Source organism: Somniosus microcephalus, chromosome 6, assembly GCF_052327205.1.
Source record: "Somniosus microcephalus isolate GS21.2 chromosome 6, FLI_Smic_1.0, whole genome shotgun sequence".
In the NCBI taxonomy this organism is placed as follows: domain Eukaryota; kingdom Metazoa; phylum Chordata; class Chondrichthyes; order Squaliformes; family Somniosidae; genus Somniosus; species Somniosus microcephalus.
The window spans coordinates 43,749,361-43,767,969 of record NC_140992.1 but is presented as its reverse complement, the minus strand read 5'-3'; the positions used below and the strand labels follow the sequence as shown (position 1 = coordinate 43,767,969).

At 42.2% G+C, this 18,609-nt stretch overlaps 1 protein-coding gene across 1 annotated transcript in view; it reads right to left on the bottom strand.

Annotated features, from left to right (window-relative positions):
- psmd1 (proteasome 26S subunit, non-ATPase 1) overlaps positions 1-18,609 on the bottom strand; it is a 133,490-nt gene that overhangs the window by 25,510 nt on the left and 89,371 nt on the right. The window contains exons 17-18 of the mRNA XM_085990101.1: positions 16,154-16,268; positions 9,608-9,724 (exon numbers count right to left, since the gene is read on the bottom strand). Of these exons, the coding sequence (XP_085846227.1) occupies positions 9,608-9,724; positions 16,154-16,268 (232 nt within the window). The remainder of the gene's footprint in view (positions 1-9,607; positions 9,725-16,153; positions 16,269-18,609) is intronic.

Sequence of the window (18,609 nt, the reverse complement as noted above, 5' to 3'; positions counted from 1 at the left end):
CACTCGCTCTCTCTTCCCCCCCCACTCGCTCTCTCTTCCCCCCCCCCACTCGCTCTCTCTTCCCCCCCCCACTCGCTCTCTCTTCCCCCCCCCCACTCCGCTCTCTCTTCCCCCCCCCCACTCGCTCTCTCTTCCCACCCCCCACTCGCTCGCTCTTCGCCCCCCCCCCCCCCACTCGCTCGCTCTTCCCCCTGATGCGCTATCAATTCTAATAAAGGCTAGGCAGAGTTCAGAACAACAGGCTTTTATTAACTACTGAATTGCACTTCAGACAGATCAGGACTATGCCTCTAGTGGACGACCGAATGCCAGGAGCTGCCATGCGGCCGCTCTTATACTCGGTAGCCCAGGGGCGGAGTCAGCTGAGGCATAGTCAGGCACAACAATGAAACAAGAGTGAACGACAACAACAACAACAGTGAACACAGTGAACTACAGTGGTTTACCACACCCCCCCCACTCGCTCGCTCTTCCCCCCCCCACTCGCTCTCTCTTCCCCCCCCCCCACTCGCTCTCTCTTCCCCCCCCCCACTCGCTCTCTCTTCCCCCCACTCGCTCCTCTCTTCCCCCCCCCACTCGCTCTCTCTCTCTTCCCCCCCACTCGCTCTCTCTCTTCCCCCCCACTCGCTCCTCTCTTTCCCCCCCCCCACTCGCTCTCTCTTCCCCCCCCACTCGCTCGCTCTCTTCCCCCCCCACTCGCTCTCTTCCCCCCCCACTCGCTCTCTCTTCCCCCCCACTCGCGCTCTCTTCCCCCCCCCACTCGCTCTCTTTCCCCCCCCAGTCGCTCTCTTCCCCCCCCAGTCGCTCTCTCTTCCCCCCCCAGTTTCTCTCTCTCTCTCCCGTCTCTTTCTACCCCCCGTCTCTCTCTCTCTCCCCCACTCTCTCCCCAGTCTCTCTCTCTCTCTCTCACTCCCAATCTCGCTCTCTCACACTCCCAATCTCTCTCTCTCAAATTCAAATCGCTTTATTGGCATGATAAGGTACATCTTATGTTGCCAAAGCATCATAATACATTTATGGTTGAACACATAAACGCAGTTCTATTCATACAGTGTATAAACAGGTATATCCCTGAGTGTATAAATATACAATCGCATTATTTATATACTCCCAATCTCTCTCTCTCTCACACTCCCAATCTCTCTCTCTCTCACGCTCCCAATCTCTCTCACGCTCCCAATCTCTCTCTCTCACGCTCTCAATCTCTCTCTCTCACGCTCTCAATCTCTCTCTCTCTCTCTCACTCCCAATCTCTCTCTCTCTCTCACTTCCAATCTCTCACTCCCAGTCTCTCCCTCTCTCACTCCCAATCTTTCTCTCTCTCACTCCCAATCTCTCTCACTCCCAATCTCTCTCTCACACTCCCAATCTCTCTCTCTCACACTCCCAATCTCTCTCTCACACTCCCAATCTCTCTCTCTCCTTCCCTCACTCTCTCTCCTTCCCCCTCTCCCTCTCTCCTTCCCTCTCTCTCTCTCTCGCTCTCCTTCCCCCTCTCTCTCTCCTCTTCCCTCTCTCTCTCCTTCCCTCTCTCTCTCCTTCCCTCTCTCTCTCTCCCCCCCAGTCACTTCCTCTCTCTCTCCCAACAACAACATGCCCTCAAAAAGCCTTGGCACTGCCGGGCTCCCCCAGCTAGTATATATATAATATAAAGCGGTTCTTCTGTCTGTCCTTCTGTCTGTCCTCGGGTGTGCGTCTGTCCGGCTATGCGCTCGAAAGTTATACGGCGTACCTACGCGCGCGTTACCTCCGAAGAAAGCTTACGCTTCCGGGACGCTGGTAAGCGTATTTACTTTTCGGTCGGACGAAAATTGTTCGCGCCTTATGCAAAAAACCTTCAAAATTAAACTCATTATCTGCTAGCATTGATTGACTGACGTCAAGGTTCGACCAATCCTGTGCCGTCACGATTGACCAACCTACAGTACGGTCCCCTGATGGTTGGCCAATCGGTGTGTGTGTGTGGGGGGGGCGGGACTAATCGTTTTCATCTCAGGGATCTGGCAGCCATTGTTTCACAGCCATTACTTCAGCTTCCAGCTCAAACTACTTTGATCATCCAGCTTTGAAAAAGTTAGTATCTCTTTTAAAAATAACATAAGATTTACCAAAAACGTTTTATAAGTACTTTCACTTTCATCTTTCAAGGTATTAAAAGGTAGAAATGTTGCCCGGCAGCAGATTCACACAGGGAGAGAGAGACAGGGCCTGAAAGCCCTTTGATCATCCAGCTTTGAAAAAGTTAGTTTCTCTTTTAAAAATAACATAAGATTTACCAAAAACGTTTTATAAGTACTTTCACTTTCAAGGTATTAAAAAGGTAGAAATGTTGCCCGGCAGCAGATTCACAAAGGGACACAGACAGGGCCCAAAAGCCTGGGACTCGATTTAAAATGTTGCCCGGCACCAGATTCAGAGGGACACAGAGAGGCCCCAAAGCCTGGCACTCGATTTAAACTGCCCGGCCCAAAACAGCCCTGGCAAAGCCGGGCTCCCCCCAGCTAGTTGTTCTATAATTTATGGTAATAACCACTTTTCTAGATAAACTTCCAGTGACTACTGTTAGTTTGTCAGGAAAGGCATCATTATACACCTAATGCATAAAGCAGTGTGGCTGTTTAAACTAAAGACACCTGCCACCACGATGGATCGTATTGAAAAATAATGGATATATGGGAGTGAATTCAAGCAAGTAATGTCCTCGCAAGGTTCAGAAGACTGCCTTGTCATTTCTCTCAGACAGCCATTCTTGTATATTTAAAAAGGTTCCTATTAATCACATTGACTAAATTTTTAACCTTACATGTCATGCTCTATTTAGACCATTATTTCAGCCCATTTTGTATTTTTGTTAATCTCTTTTACATTACTTTCTACCCTCTTTGGCTTTTCTTCATCTACTTCATTGGTTGTGAAGCGTTTTGGGGTGTCCCGAGGATGTCGAATTCGCCATATAAAACACAAGTTCCTTCAGTTCTTGCAATGAACCATGGTTTGAGAAAGTCCTCATTTTAAATTATACCACTCGCAAAGCACATTTTTCATACAAATCAGCATTTGCACTGAAGATTAAACATTTTTAACATATAAAAGAGCAAGCAAGTTAAATTCATGTACACAGAAGCTACAAAGTTAACTTGCACAGATACTGTTGAATTAAAGGTTTACAGGTTGCAACATTCTGAAAAAACGATTTCTGATCTGCAGTTTGGAGAGAAAGAGGAAAAGAAACCAAGAGAGTGTGAGAGGAAGAGAATGTGAGAAAGAACAAGAGACCAACAGAGCAAGAAAGAGAAAGGAGAGAAAAAGGGAAGAGTGAGAGAGAGCGCGCAAGAATGACAGACCCACAGCACAGCTGAATGAACTTAAAAATATAATGCAGCAACTGTTCTTCTAATATTGTAGAATTAGAGTAAAAGAGCTTGACTAATACTACTGAACTCACAACAAATCAAGACTTCCCATGGTAAAGCTGATGAGCAATGCTTTGAATCCGACTGAGGTATCACTGGGTCTGTAAATATTGGCCTCGCAGTCCTGATTTCAAATCAAACTTTCAACAAATACTTGCTTTCATGCTGTGCCTTTGATATAAAGGATAATCCACATTTTTCCCACTGCTGAAGCTGCCTCCAAGAAACGTGACTTCCTCTTTCACACCAAACACAATTTCTCTAATCAACCAAGTCACTATCCAGACCACATCCACCCAAGACTAGAATATTGCTCCCATGTCTGGGAAAACTCCCTCAAGCTTTCCTAGAATCTGGAAAAAAGATTCTAAATCTATTAAATTTGGAAGAGTCCCAAAAAGCTCAACATTGGGCTCTTGGGAGTGTAAACACCTGACAGAATGAAATATCACACAAGATAGACTCTGAGCACAGGATTCATGACCTTGCTAAGTGTCACCCTTGGCTCAGTGGTAACACTCCTGCCTTGGAGTCAGAAGGTTGTGGGTTCAAATCCCATGCCAGAGACTTGAGCACTGAGGGAGTGCTGCATTGTTGACGGTGCCATCTTTTGGATGAGATGAGACATTAAACCAATGTCTCAGCTGCCCCCTCAGGTAGATATAAAAGATCAAATGGCACTATTTCTAGGAAAAGCAGGTTAGTTCTCCCCGGTGTCCCGGCTAATATTTACCACTCAACCAAAATCATTAAAACAGATTAAATGGTCATTTTGGTCTGTTTGAGGGACCTTGCAGTGCACAATTGACTGCCATGTTTTCTACATTACAGAAAGACTACACTTCAAAAGTACTTCATCAGCTGTAAAGTGCTTCTGCACGTATTGAGGTTGTGAAAGATGCTACTTAAATGCAAGTTCATTCTTTCATTTCGATTGGGAGCAGTTTAGGATTCAGCAAAGGAGGACAAAGGGATTAATTAAGAGGGGGAAAATAGAATACGAGAGTAAGCTTGCAGGAACATAAAAACTGACTGTAAAAGCTTCTATAGATATGTGAAGAGAAAAAGATTGGTGAAGTCAAGCGTAGGTCCCTTGCAGTCAGAATCACGGGAATTTATAATGGGGAACAAAATGGCAGACCAATTAAATACATACTTTGGTTCTGTCTTCACAAAGGAGGACACAAATAACCCCACCGAGATTTCGGGGAACATAGGGTCTAATGAGAGGGAGGAATTGAATGAAATCAGTATTTGTAGGGAAATGGTGTTAGGGACATTGACGGGATTGAAGGCCGATAAATCCCCAGGGCCTGATAATCTACATCCTAGGGTTCTTAAGGAAGTGGCCCTGGAAATAGTAGATGCATTGCTGGTCATCTTCCAAAATTCTATAGACTCTCAAATAGTTCCCATGGATTGGAGGGCAGCTAATGAAACCCCACTATTTAAAAAGGTGGTAGAGAGAAAATGGGGAAATTATAGACTGGTAAGCCTGGCATCGGTAGTGGGAAAAATGCTAGAGTCCATTATAAAAGATGTAATAGCAGAGCACTTGGAAAACAGTGACAGGATCGGACAAAGTCAACATGTATTTACAAAAGGTGATCATGCTTGACTAATCTGGAATTTTTTGAGGATGTAACTGGTAGAATAGACAAGGGAGAACTAGCGGATGTGGTGTATTTGGACTTTCAGAAGGCTTTCGATAAGGTCCCGCATAAGAGGTTGGCGTGCAAAGTTAAAGCACATGGGATTGGAGGTAAGGTACTAACTTGGATAGAGAACTGGTTGGCAGACAGGAAGCAAAGAGTTGGAATAAACGGGTCTTTTTCCGAGTGGCAGGCAGCGACTAGTGGGGTTCCGCAGGGATCAGTGCCAGGACCCCAGCTATTCACAATATAAATTAATGATCTAGACGAGGGAACTAGATGTAATATCTCCAAGTTTGCAGACGACACAAAGCTGGGTGCGCATGTGTGCTGTGAGGAGGATGCCGAGAAACTCCAGTATGATTTGGACAGGTTGGGTGATTGGGCAGATGCATGGCAGATGCAGTATAATGTGGATAAATGTGAGGTTATCCACTTTGGTGGCAAAAACAGGAAGACAGATTATCTGAACGGCAATAGATTGGGAGAAGGGGAAGTGCAACGAGACCTGGGTGTCCTTGTGCACCAGTCGCTGAAGGTAAGCATGCAGGTGCAGCAGGTGGTTAAGAAGGCAAATGGTATGTTGGCCTTCATAGCGAGATGATTCGAGTACAGGAGCAAGGATGTATTTCTGCAGTTGTATAGGGCCTTGGTGAGACCACACCTTGAGTATTGTGTGCAGTTTTGGTCGCCTTATCTGAGGAAGGATGTTCTTGCCATGAAGGGAGTGCAGTGAAGATTCACCAGACTGGTACCTGGGATGGCAGGAATGACGTATGAAGAGATTTTGAGTCGATTAGGCTTATATTCGCTGGAGTTTAGAAGAATGAGAGGGGATCTCATTGAAACTTATAAAATTCTAACAGGACTAGACAGACTAGATGTAGGAAGGATGTTCCCGATGGCAGGGGAGTCCAGAACCAGGGGTCACAGTCTAAGGATAAGGGGTAAGCCATTTAGGACTGAGATGAGGAGGAATTTCTTCACCCAGAGAGTGGTGAACCTGTGGTATTCTCTACCACAGAAGGCAGTTGAGGCCAACTTATTAAATATATTCAAGAAGGAGTTAGATATATTTCTTAAGGCTAAAGGGATCAAGGGATCTGGGGAGAAAGCAGGGACAGGGTACTGAATTTGGATAATCAGCCATGATCTCATTAAATGGCAGAACAGGCTCGAGGGGCCGAATGGCCTACTCCTGCTCCTATCTTCTATGTTTCCTGCTGATCCTGAAAAATTGACTTCTTTAGCCATTTCAAACTAAGTTATTTGCTTCAAACAACCCACATGCACAGTCCAGCCCAGAGAGTGTGAGAATAGACTGGCAGCTAACATAAAAGGGAATCCAAAAGTCTTCTACAGGTATATAAATAGTAAGCGGGTAGTAAGGAGGGGTGGGGCCGATTAGGGACCAAAAAGGAGACCTGCGCATTGAGGCAGAGGGCATGGCTGAGGTACTAAATGAGTACTTTGCATCTGTCTTTACCAAGGAAGATGCTGCTGCCAAAGTCATGGTGAAAGAGGAGGTAGTTGAGATACTGGATGGGATAAAAATTGATAAAGGGGGTACTAGAAAGGCCGGCCGTACTTAAAAGATAAGTCACCAGGGCCGGATGGGATGCATCCTAGGATGCTGAGGGAGACAAGGGTGGAAATTGCAGAGGTACTGGCCATAATCTTCCAATCCTCCTTAGATACAGGGGTGGTGCCAGAGGACTGGAAAACTGCAAGGATAAACCCAGCAGCTACAGACCAGTCAGTTTAACCTCGGTAGTGGGGAAGCTTTTAGAAACGATAATCCGGGACAAAATTAACAGTCACTTGGGCAAGTGTGGAAAAATTAAAGAAAGCCAGCACGGATTTGTTAAAGGCAAATCGTGCTTAACTAACTTGATCAAGATTTTTGATGAGGTAACAGAGAGGGTTGATGAGGGCAATGCGGTTGATGTGGTGTACATGGACTTCCAAAAGGCATTTGATAAAGTGCCACATAATAGGCTTGCCAACAAAGTTGAAGCCCATGGAATAAAAGGGACAGTGGCAGCATGGATACAAAATTGGCTAAGTGACAGGAAACAGTGGTGAACGGTTGTTTTTCAGACTGGAGGGAGGTATACAGTGGTGCTCCCCAGGGTCGGTAATAGGACCACTGCTTTTCTTGATTTATATTGATGACTTGGACTTGGGTGTACAGGGCACAATTTCAAAATTTGCAGATGACACAAAACTTCGAAGTATAGTGAACAGTGAGGAGGATAGTGATAGACTTCAAGAGGACATAGACAGGCTGGTGGAATGGGCGAACACATGGCAGATGAAATTTAACACAAAAGTTCAAAGTGATACATTTTGGTAGGAAGAATGAGGAGGGTTACAATTCTAAAGGGGGTACATGAGAGACCTGGGAGTGTATGTGCACAAATTGTTAAAAGGTGGCAGGGCAGGTTGCAAAAGCGGTTAAAAAACCATATGGGATCCTGCGCTTCATAAATAGCAAGGAAGTTATGGTAAACCTTTATAAAACCTCAACTGGAGTATTGTGTCCAATTCTGGGCACCGCACTTTAGGAAGGATGTGAAGGCCTTAGAGAGGGTGCAGAAAAGATTTACAAGAATGGTTCCAGGGTTGAGGGACTTCAGTTACATGGATAGTCTGGAGAAGCTGGGGTTGTTTTCCTTAGAGCAGAGTAGGTTGAGAGGAGATTTGATAGAGGTGCTCAAAATCATGAGGGGTCTAGACAGAATAGAGAGAAACTGTAATAAAAACAGAAAATGCTGGAGAAACTCAACAGGTCAGGCAGCATCTGTGAAGAGAGAAACAGAGTTAACGTTACAGGTCGATGACCTTTCGTCAGAACTGTTAAACATTAATATTCATGGTAAGCTTGGCTACTTAGCCTAGAACATGTGCGCGCTTCTGGAAATAGTGAAATGCTCATAAGAGGTTTTTGTTTTATTCTGAAGTGTCAGCTTGCCTCAGTGGTAGCATTCTCACCCGAGTCAAAAGGTTGTGGCTTCAAGCTCCACTTCAGACTTGAGCACATAACTCAAGGTGATATTTCAATGCAGTACTATGGGATTGTTGCATAGTAGGAGGTGCCATCTTTCAGATAAGACATTAAACAGAAGCCCCATCTGCCTGTTCAGGTGGACGTACAAGACCCCATGGCACTATTCAAAATGGAGCTGGGGAGTTCTCCCCTCAATCAATAGCACCAAAAGTAATTACAGGAAACTTTGTGCTATCCGGAGGTGAGCTATCCGGCAATCTGGAGCCACCGGCAAAAATCAGCAGCCGTTTTTTATTCATGTTTGTTTTTTTTGCTTTGTTTGAACAGTCAAGCTGTGCAAGGTCTGTAGCTATAGCAACAGCTTCAGCTACAGAGCTTTAGGGCCACACCCGAGTGTTTAGAAGCTGTTGCTAAGCAACAGTGTTTGTTGTCAAATACGGAGATAAGAATCTCCCTATCTCTCAACATTAACTCTGGAGAGTACGGCAGTTTTGAGGCAATGGCAGCAGTTCGGTCCCGTGGGTGCCGGATAGCACAAAGTTTCCTGTACCTGGTTATTTATCTCATTTGCTGTTTATAGGACCTTGAGCAAATTAGCTGCCACATTTGCCGATATAACAACAATGACTAAACTTCTAGAGTATTTTGAAGTAGTTCTGACGAAAGGTCATTGACCTGAAACATTAACTCTGTTTCTCTCTCCACAGATGCTGCCTGACCTGCTGAGTGTCTCCAGCATTTTCTGTTTTGATTTCAGATTTCCAGCATCCGCAGTATTTTTCTTTTGTTTCAAAAGTAATTTACTGGCTGTAAAGCGCTTTGGGAAGTCCTATGGATCTGAAAACTGCTACAGAAATGGAAGTTCTTTCTTTCTTTAGTGCAGGTCTCTGGAAAGGATCCACACAGAGATATACAAACCTGATCCTGATCAGCAGAATTAACAAAGGCAAGAACAAACTGAAGAGAGTAACTGAATAGCGTGACAAGAGTAAATGCAAGTCTTGGTAACAGACTTAACTACAAAAATAAATTCCAAGACAGAATTGACCAAAAATAAATTCCAAGACAGAATTGGCTAAAATATACAAAGTCAAAATCCAAGAATATAACTGTTGACATGAATTAATAAATGTGTTAAAGATGAATTTAAGAAGTTGTAAAAACAGAACAAACTGCTGCTGATGACAAATATGCTTCCAAAATGAAGAGGTATAGTTAAACAGGGTAACAAAGAAGAAAAAAAAGCACAGAACCAATATGGTTCCTGCACAAGATCAAACTCAAAAATGCAGTGTTCACAACAGTTTACATGATCTGGATTTATTAATTTGTACATAGAGAATGAAGTAATGACGAAGAACTTATTCATGAGGTTATGTAATTAAACTTCTGATTAATACAAAAATTACAGAAGCCCTATTGCAGTTCATTTGCAGTAAACAGCAAGGTGTGTCTGTGCGGGCCACTTATTTGTGCGTACTGCATATTCATAATCTGAATGGATTGAATGCGTGTTTGGTATTCAGCTTTACCTTTGGACACGTGATCTCAGTCTGCTGGATTAGGAGAAGGGCAGAAGCAATCAGAGCACCCTGGCGCACGTAGTTCACTGGATCATTAGTCATTGGCTCCAAAAGGTTTATGGCTTCCTGTAAAGCAATAGAAACTGTTACTTAAACAGGAGATGGAAAAGCAGATGGTGTGCTAGGCTATTGGCTCTGGAACTTTTAAGCTAAGCATTAATCATTTTCAAACTCAAGGTACCAGTCACTCAGAGTATACAGTGAAATCAGTGCATCCATATACATCCAAGACAATGTATCTGCCTACAACAAGCACTTTAGTAATGACATCTGATGGCTTTCAGACCAGATTTATCCATCCTAGATTTGAGCTATTTGTTAGGGCTGCTATAAGTCACATTCATTATACAAAGTGGTTATTGTAAAATGCGTGGGCAGCATGTGCCAAGTGGCCGTAGAATAAAACACTCAATACTATAGTGGGAGGGCGCAGGTTCTATTTTATGTTGCACTCAGTTCCCGATATGAACCACACTGGAACAAGCTGTGACGTCTTCCTGCAGGAATGAAAAATCAGGCAACAAGATTGATCCAAAGTCTTGGGTGTAGCTTGTTGGAAATTAAATGTGTACATCACACTTTAAATGTATCCATATACAAAAAATAAATTGTTGCAGTTTATCCGAGTGACTCAATTAGTGGTACTGTATATATTAAAGATATTGATTCACTCAAGAGACGGGTACAAAATGAGAAAACCACAAAAAAAAATCACAAAGCTTTTTTTCTGAAAACCACTAATTAGCAGCAATTACCATAACATAAGCGAATTACGTTGCTCAATTTCTCCAAACCATTTTAATTTCTGACCCACCCAAATACTTACTAAAAAAGAAAAAAAAATTCTGCATCACCATTTACTAAACTTACCCATAAAGTCAGCAAGTTTTAGAAATCTGCCACATAGTCCAGGAAACAGTTTCCCCTTATTTAATTCTGAACACCTCTTATTAAATATCCCCATAACTTTCACTGCTCGAAGGAGAACAATCCCAGCTTCTCTTCTCTCGCCATAGAACTGAAATCCCTCATCCCGATGACCTGTTATTAAACCATCTTGTTAGGAAGGACACATTTGTAATTTTCCTGTTGGCTTCCTGTGCTTCTTGAAGCAAAACGTGAAGGATGCTTTAATGATCAGATTAACTTTTACAGTATTTGCCCTGCTTCCAATATGCTCATAATCCATACTGTAAGTTGACTTGCACATTTTACTTTCAAACACAGATACATTTCCCTAATGTATTTTATTCTTTGGACATGAAGATCATTTCAAAGTTTATAACTAAAATGGTTATAAGATTTGAAAGTTTTACAATTTAAAAAAAAAGCAAAATTTATATTGCATGCCTCGTTAGAATAGAATGATAACCTCAGAAATCCTATTAAGGTAATTCTGATTCTTAAAATGGACAACTTTACAATCAGATGAATTTAATAACTATAATTTATCATTTAAACTTAGCTATACAGCCAAGCCACTGCACTATAAAAACAGATGGAATTGGTTCCAATGTGTACATAAAAGGCTATCTACAGCTTTTATTTTAAATATTTCTTTTAAATGCAAGGAAGAAAGGCCCACATTAAGCAGTAAGTAATTAAGCAGATTTATATATTTAAAAAGGTGCACAAAGAGAGTTTAAACTGTAAATATTCTTTACACAATGTATTGCTTGGTTTATGCAATAGATATCTCAATAGGATTTTTTCGAATGCATGGTAACAGTTTTTGAACGTTAACATATATTACCAAATATTATACAAAGCCACTAATCCAATTTTCTTTGTAAGAATTCATAGTGGTGCATTAATCATTAATAGTACAGGAAACTCTCGATTTACCGGCACCTAAATAACCGGAAATCTCTGTTAACCGGCAAAATTCAGAAGTAGGTTCAGGTAAGTTTTACTTTATATTAGTGGCCGTTCCTGGATCTGTGGCTGTGTAACCGGGGTTCCTGCACCTGTTGCTAAGCAACAGGGAAGCCTGGATCTTGTGGCCGGGGTTCCTGCACCTGTTGCTAAGCAACAGGGAAGCCTGGATTTGTTGCTGTGTACGGAGCTCTCGTACCTTTTACTATACCTCTCTGTAATCCGGACTTTTTGTTAAACCGGCACCACGCCAGTCCCGTCAGTGCTGGATAAAAGAGAGTTTCCTGTACTATGTACAATTCACCAATATCACTTTAGAACTTACATTTAAACCAAAATGGAGATTTTAAAACCAAAGCAGAGATTAAGACAAATCAATCTAGTTCAGAAATGCATACACATATTGGAATTTGTAAATTAAGCAGTGATTTTACTTATGTGCGAACTGTTGGCAAACCGACGTATACATGTGCCCGGAATTTCCACAGGGGTTTTTCCGATCGTCCATTGAAACTTCAGCAGAAATTCTGGAAAAGACCATTTGCACCGTTTCTGGCAAAATTATGGCAAATGATCAGGAGAACCCCCACGGAAATGTTACCCCATGAAATCTATTCGGTAACTGTTCATTTGGAAAAGATAACCAAAACACAGTGGAATAAACGTATAGTTAAATTTCATATGCAAACCAATTCAAAAGGAAATAAATACAGTTACAGTTGATTCATGAATTGGACATCATAACTAATACATAGGCTAATTGAATAATGGAATCATAGAATGATACAGCACAAAAGGAGGCCATTTGGCCCATCATGGGAGATTTGATAGAGGGGTTCAAAATCCTGAAGGGTTTTGAGAGAGTAAATGAGAAAGGGTGGTAGAAGTTTGAAACTCTCTTCTGCAAACGGCAATTGATACTAAATCAATTGTTAATTTTAAATCCGAGATTGATAGATTTTTGTTAACCAAAGGTATTAAGGGATATAGGCCAAAGGCGTGTATGTGGAGTTAGGTCGCAGATCAGCCATGATCTCATTGAATGGCGGAAAAGGCTCGAGGGGCTCAATGGCCTACTCCTGTTCCTATGTTTCCAGTAGCAGAAGGGTCGGTAACCAAAGAACACAGATTTAAGGTCATTAGCAAATGAACCACAGGCGACGTAAGAAAAAAAGCAGCGAGTTTTTGTGACCTGGAATGCACTGCCTGTACTTGTGGTGGAAGCAGATTCAATAATAACTTTCAAAAGGGAATTGAAGAAATACCTGAAGGGGAAATTTACAGGGCTATGGGGAATGAAAAGGGGCGTGGGACTAATTAGATAGATCTTTCTTTCAAAGAGCCGGCACAGACACGATGGCCGAATGGCCTCCTTCAGTGCTGTATCATTCTATGATTCTATTGGGTTTAACATTGGTTTTTAATCCCTCTTTCCTTAGTCCTACATTTTGAAAGGGGGATTAAGGAAATCTCCAGTGTCAGCTTTTGAAAACACAATTAAAACAAGCAGAAACTTATGTGAACCTAGCTGAAAAGATAATGCTAGGCGCAAAGCTAATTATCATATTCTTCTAGTAGTACAGATAAAAATCTGAAGATTAGGACGCACACACAGTAAAAATTGAAGATTAGAATAGAGACACACCATTTTTTTTATATGAAAGTCTAACCATCTAGTTACGTTCGATTAGGAGCTTTGTGTAACTGTTTTGTCACTCTTTGAGGAAGTGCCCAAATTAGTGGATGATGAAAGAAAAGACTTGCGTTACCTGGATGGTAATCCAGTAGATATTATATACCATTGCCAGTAAAATTTTGTCAAATTGAGATCAGTGATTGGAGTCATACTTCACACATAGGAAGATGGATGTGGTTGTTGCAGACCAATCATTACAGCCCCTGAATATCACTGTAGGAGCTTATCAGAGCAGCATCCTCTGCCCAACCATCTCCCATCAATGCCTTTCCCTCCATCATAAAATCAGGAGTGAGGTCGCTTATTGATGATTTCAGAGTTTTCAGTTGTATTCACAACACCTCCAATAATGAAGCAGTGTGTATCAGCCTACAGCAGGACTTGAAAACATCCAGGTTTGAGCTGACATGGGACAAGTAACATTCGATATAGAAAAAGTGTCATCTGTGTGGTTAGCCACAATGCATCCTAACCAGATCTGCTGTTAGCACAGATCAACCAAAGTAGGATGTGTGAACAAAATAGATGGAAGTGAATGTCAGAGTGAGAAAAAAAGTCACTAGTTTTTGCTGTGGTGATTTGCGCACGCATATTATATTACTAGCTGGGGGGGCCCGGCGTCGCCAGGGCTTTTTTGGGCCGCGTGGTTTACAACTGGGCGCTGCCGCTCCCGCGCTCTGCGTCACTCTTTCCCTCCCTGACCCACCCACTGACCTTCCCCCTCTCTCTCCCTACCCCTCTCCCTGCCCCCTCTGCCCCTGTATGTCCCCTCTCTCTCTCTCTCTCTCTCTCTCTCATCTGCCTCCCTCCCTCCCCCTCTTTTGGCACCCGGGGAAGGGCTTTGAAAATTGAGCCCGGCCGCGGTGGCCGTGCGGGGCCTAGCGGTGAAGGCCCGGCCGGGCTCTCGGGCCGAGACAGACCCCAGCTGAGCTCCCGGTGGGGCCGGGCGCCGCGCTGCAGGTGGCGCGGTTTACGGCCGGCCGCTGACGCTCCCCCGCCCGCTCTGTGTCTCGGGCCGAGCGGTTGTGAGGCCCGGGCCGAGCGGTTGTGAGGCCCGGGCCGAGTGACTCCAAGTCACCTGCCGCTCCCGGAGCCGCAATGTGGGGGTTTGTTTGGCTGGTGCTGTCGCTGTGGGGATGAAAAAAATGGCGGCGAAGTTTCAGGAGGCTGCAGGATTAGGTCCCGCCCGTGACGCACCGATTGGTCAACCATCAGGTCACTGAACTGTAGGATTGGTCAACCAGCACGTCACTCGACGCTAATATGAGAGGTAGGATTGGTCAACCGCTAATGAGCGGATTTTTGAACGTTTTTTGTATACTGTCCGAACAATTTTTGTCTGACCAAAAAGTAAATACGCCTATTAGACTCCCCTAATGATAACCTTTCTTTTGATATAACATGCGTGTAGGTACGCTCTATAACTTGAGTGTATAGCGGAGAGACAGACAAACAGACAGACAAACCAACCGCTTTATTATAATATAATAAAAATGATAGAGATATATATATATATATATATACACACACATACATTTGTATGTTATATATCACACACAGTAATTTGCATCTATTTTTCTACAGTCACTCTTATATTCAAGCCTTCTCAGACAGACCCAACATCTCAGCTTTGACCATCTATGCAGTCTTCTCCCAGATTGGATACTTTCCATTACCTTTTCATTACCTACACTGATCTTCAACCCTAGATCACACAATCTTTCTCACTGCTGCAATAGGCCACTCCTTTTCATTGGTCACTCTGATGCCCAGCATTCTCCTTGCCCATCACACTTCAAAAACATCTAGCCTTTGCTTATGTACCTCTATGCACAAGTGTCAACTGGACACAAGCATCATACAATTTTCCACATTTCAGGTTATGTTCCCCCCCCCCCCCCCTCCTCCATAGTAATTTCCATAGTCCATTTCAAATACTTCCTGTTAAAGCATTGCATCGTTTCACCCATTTTTCATACCTCCCTGCGCCAAGCATACAATTTGCCTGGTATATCATCCATTACCTGCTCACCGTGAATGCCCACTTTCTTTATAATTCTAGGCTTATCCTTGCACTAAGGTCATAGTCTTGGTCTTTTGGAAGCAGATTTTTAGTTCTCACTTCTTTTCACCAACGCCCAGCTAATTAATCATATTGACAGCAACCAAGAATCCATTAAGAATGGAAACATTGTCTGCATATTTCAACTTCTACTCTATACTTTGGGTTCTCTAATTTACACTGTTTTGCTTGCACTAGGGGCATGATAATACTGTACTGAACAAGATGGATGATAATTTTCAGCCCGAGGAACTCTCGCTTTCAATTCAAACCGTTCTGATGCTTTTTCTTCAATCCTCACCAAGTTTTAGCTCCTTTGTCATTCTGGTAATCCCTTCAGTTACACTATAAAGTTTCATCAACGCCCAGATACCATTTCTCAACATGGAGTCATCTACCTACTTAAAAAGTATATAAGAAACATCTAAACATATTTTATATATATTCTCTGCACTTTTCAATCTGTTTCAAAATAATGTTCTGGCCAGAACATCCACGTCCTCTTACGAAGTCTCAGTGACTTTCTTGCCTCTGCCTATCCAAAAGCATTTTCTCAAATACCTTCGCCAAGACTTAGCAGATCAGAGTTTCTAATGAATGTCCAATGGTTGAACATTCCACCGACTACATATACCAGCTGTGCTCTGCACATGCAGGGGTCACGCTTTATTTTTGGAATATTGCAAACATTAAATTTCATTTTGAAGTGTTTAGATTATTGACATTATGCATTAGTGACTTGATATGATCAAATAGGTAATCATTAAAAAAAACTGCTTCAATTTTACAGAACTCTCAGAACATTTAACAGGTAATCAGTGACTGAAGTAATTAATTAACTGTAAAACAAGTAGGACCTCACCTTGTTGCCAGTTCCAGCACAGCATATTCCCAGAGCTAGGGCAGCACCATATCGAACATGAGGGTTATAGCTTTCAGAAAGCAGAGACACGACACTTGGGCACTGTTCTGGCGTTCTATGAAACAGGGAAAACAGTATTGCTTTATAGTGCTTTTTATTTTAAATGTTCATATCATCTGACACAAAATTCTAAAGAAGCAACAAATGCTATCTACACATGGGCACCTCTTGTTGGTTTCAGTAAGCACTTTGCTTCAGTGGCTAGTGTTGTAATGATACAGAACAGTTAATGTCATGAGAAAGCATAGGCAAACCCAACTGAAAATTGCTGCCTATGTACAGTAAGTTTTTTTTAAATAAAAACAAACCACCCTTAGTGAAATGGTGGCTCTGTTTAAGGTCGAGTCACTGTTCTCTCTATTCTAAACCTGTCTTTAGTAGCCCAGAGCTTTCTTTTCATTAACTCATACTGGTGGATATTACAGAATATTCAGATAACAGAAGAATGGAACCTGCAATAAATGTGTTGCTTGGATGAAAAGTTTTTAAATATTATAGATTGCAAGACAGAAAATACCAAAGAGATTCAAACCCACAATCTAGTGATTTCTTTTTTAAACAGTTAGATTACATCATGTAAAATCTTCCACATTTCAGCATTACCAACCATTACAATTGCCTAAGGTGCCACAATTTGCTAATTGCAAATTTATGTTCACAATTCACATCAGTAGTTAAAATGTAGCTTTCCATACATGTCAATTTCCTGTGTGAATCACAATCATTACTTGAGAATGTACACACACAACTAAGTGGGAATGGGCATCTGACCAAGGTTACTCAAAGTAGCACAAAGATCCGAGAAGCGAGTTTCAAACAATTGTCCATGTCTGATGGCATTTGTTTAGTTGCAAGAGGCTGAGCAAAAGAGGAAAAATATACACACAGTATCTACACAATTCTAACTTCCAGTTTCAAGGAAATTCTGCCATGCTTTATACAAAATGCTTTTTAAATCTGGCACTCTCTCCCTATGTGTTGTTATTCTACTTCAAAAACTGCCTAACTTAATTTCTCAACAGTAACAACTGTAAGATAAAGGACCTTGATCTGAACATTTCAGATTATTACTGGTAGTGTATTACTTCTAAGCTTTAAAAAGACACAAGGGAGAGAGAGAGAGTGAAACAAAACTGTTGTGCTGGGGCAGGAAGAGGACTGCTGTTAGGGATTAATGGGCAATGCCAAGAGAGATCCACTATGAAACTTATATAAACTTAAGGTAAAAAAAATTACATGTGCCACTCAGATAATTCAATATTCAAAACGTATGAAATGGAGTACATACATAAAATCATGTGTCAACCAAAAGCCATTTTCAATATGGTTCATATCATTACATGTCAGCATTATCAAACACATGAACTCTGAATGGTTAATTTCAAGAACAGAATTTTTGAACAGCTAGCTCATTTACGTTTATGGGTTGAATTGTCAATACAAAAATCTAACACAAATAAAACCTCTTCCTTCCCGAGAATGAGAACACACAAATATATCTGTTGTCACAGCATAGCCCATGCGAGCCACAGTTTACGAAAAGAGTGAAAACATGCGGAGTCAAACTTAGGATTTCTCATAAATGCCAGGCTTGGTAGTGGCAATGTAATCAGTTACTTAAAAGTGGCAAGATGTAGATACATAGCCACAGTTTCTTATTACAAGCTTCTAATCTGGGTTATTGTTTCAGGGTGAGGAACTGAGATGAGGACAGTCACTTTCTCTCAGAAAGGGAAAGAGGGAGAGAAAGAAAATGAGAGTTTATCATATGCTCTCTTGCATCTGCTCGTGGTAATCTATAGAACTTCATTAGTAAAATAATTAAATCCTCAGTCAGATTGTGTGGGGACCATGACAAAAGGAAGACAATTTTGAAAAGTACTGCTTTGCTTCACACAAGGCAGATGGCTTCATTGGAACTTTAACATTACTGCAAAATGTCCAAATGCTGTTTTAACTATGTAGGGACCATGATTATGGTCACCCTTTATCAATCCCTAAATTAAGTCTACTCCTAACTTTGTGATGCCTTCAAAATCATTCCCTCACCTGAGTAAATCTTTAATCTAGCATTTTAAAAACTGTCCAGCCACAAGCTGAAACCTCCTGTAAATGCTGCCAAACAAATTGTTACTTTGTACATTAGGTCCTGTAAGTACAGGAAACTTTGTGCTATCCGGCACCCACGGGACCGAGCTGCTGCCGTTGCCTCAAAACTGCCGTACTCTCCAGAGTTAATATTGAGAGATACAGAGATTCTTATCTCCGTATTTGACAACAAACACTGTTGCTTAGCAACAGCTTCTAAACACTCGGGTGTGGCCCTAAAGCTCTGTAGCTGAAGTTGTTGCTATAGCTACAGACCTTGCACAGCTTGACTGTTCAAACAAAGCAAA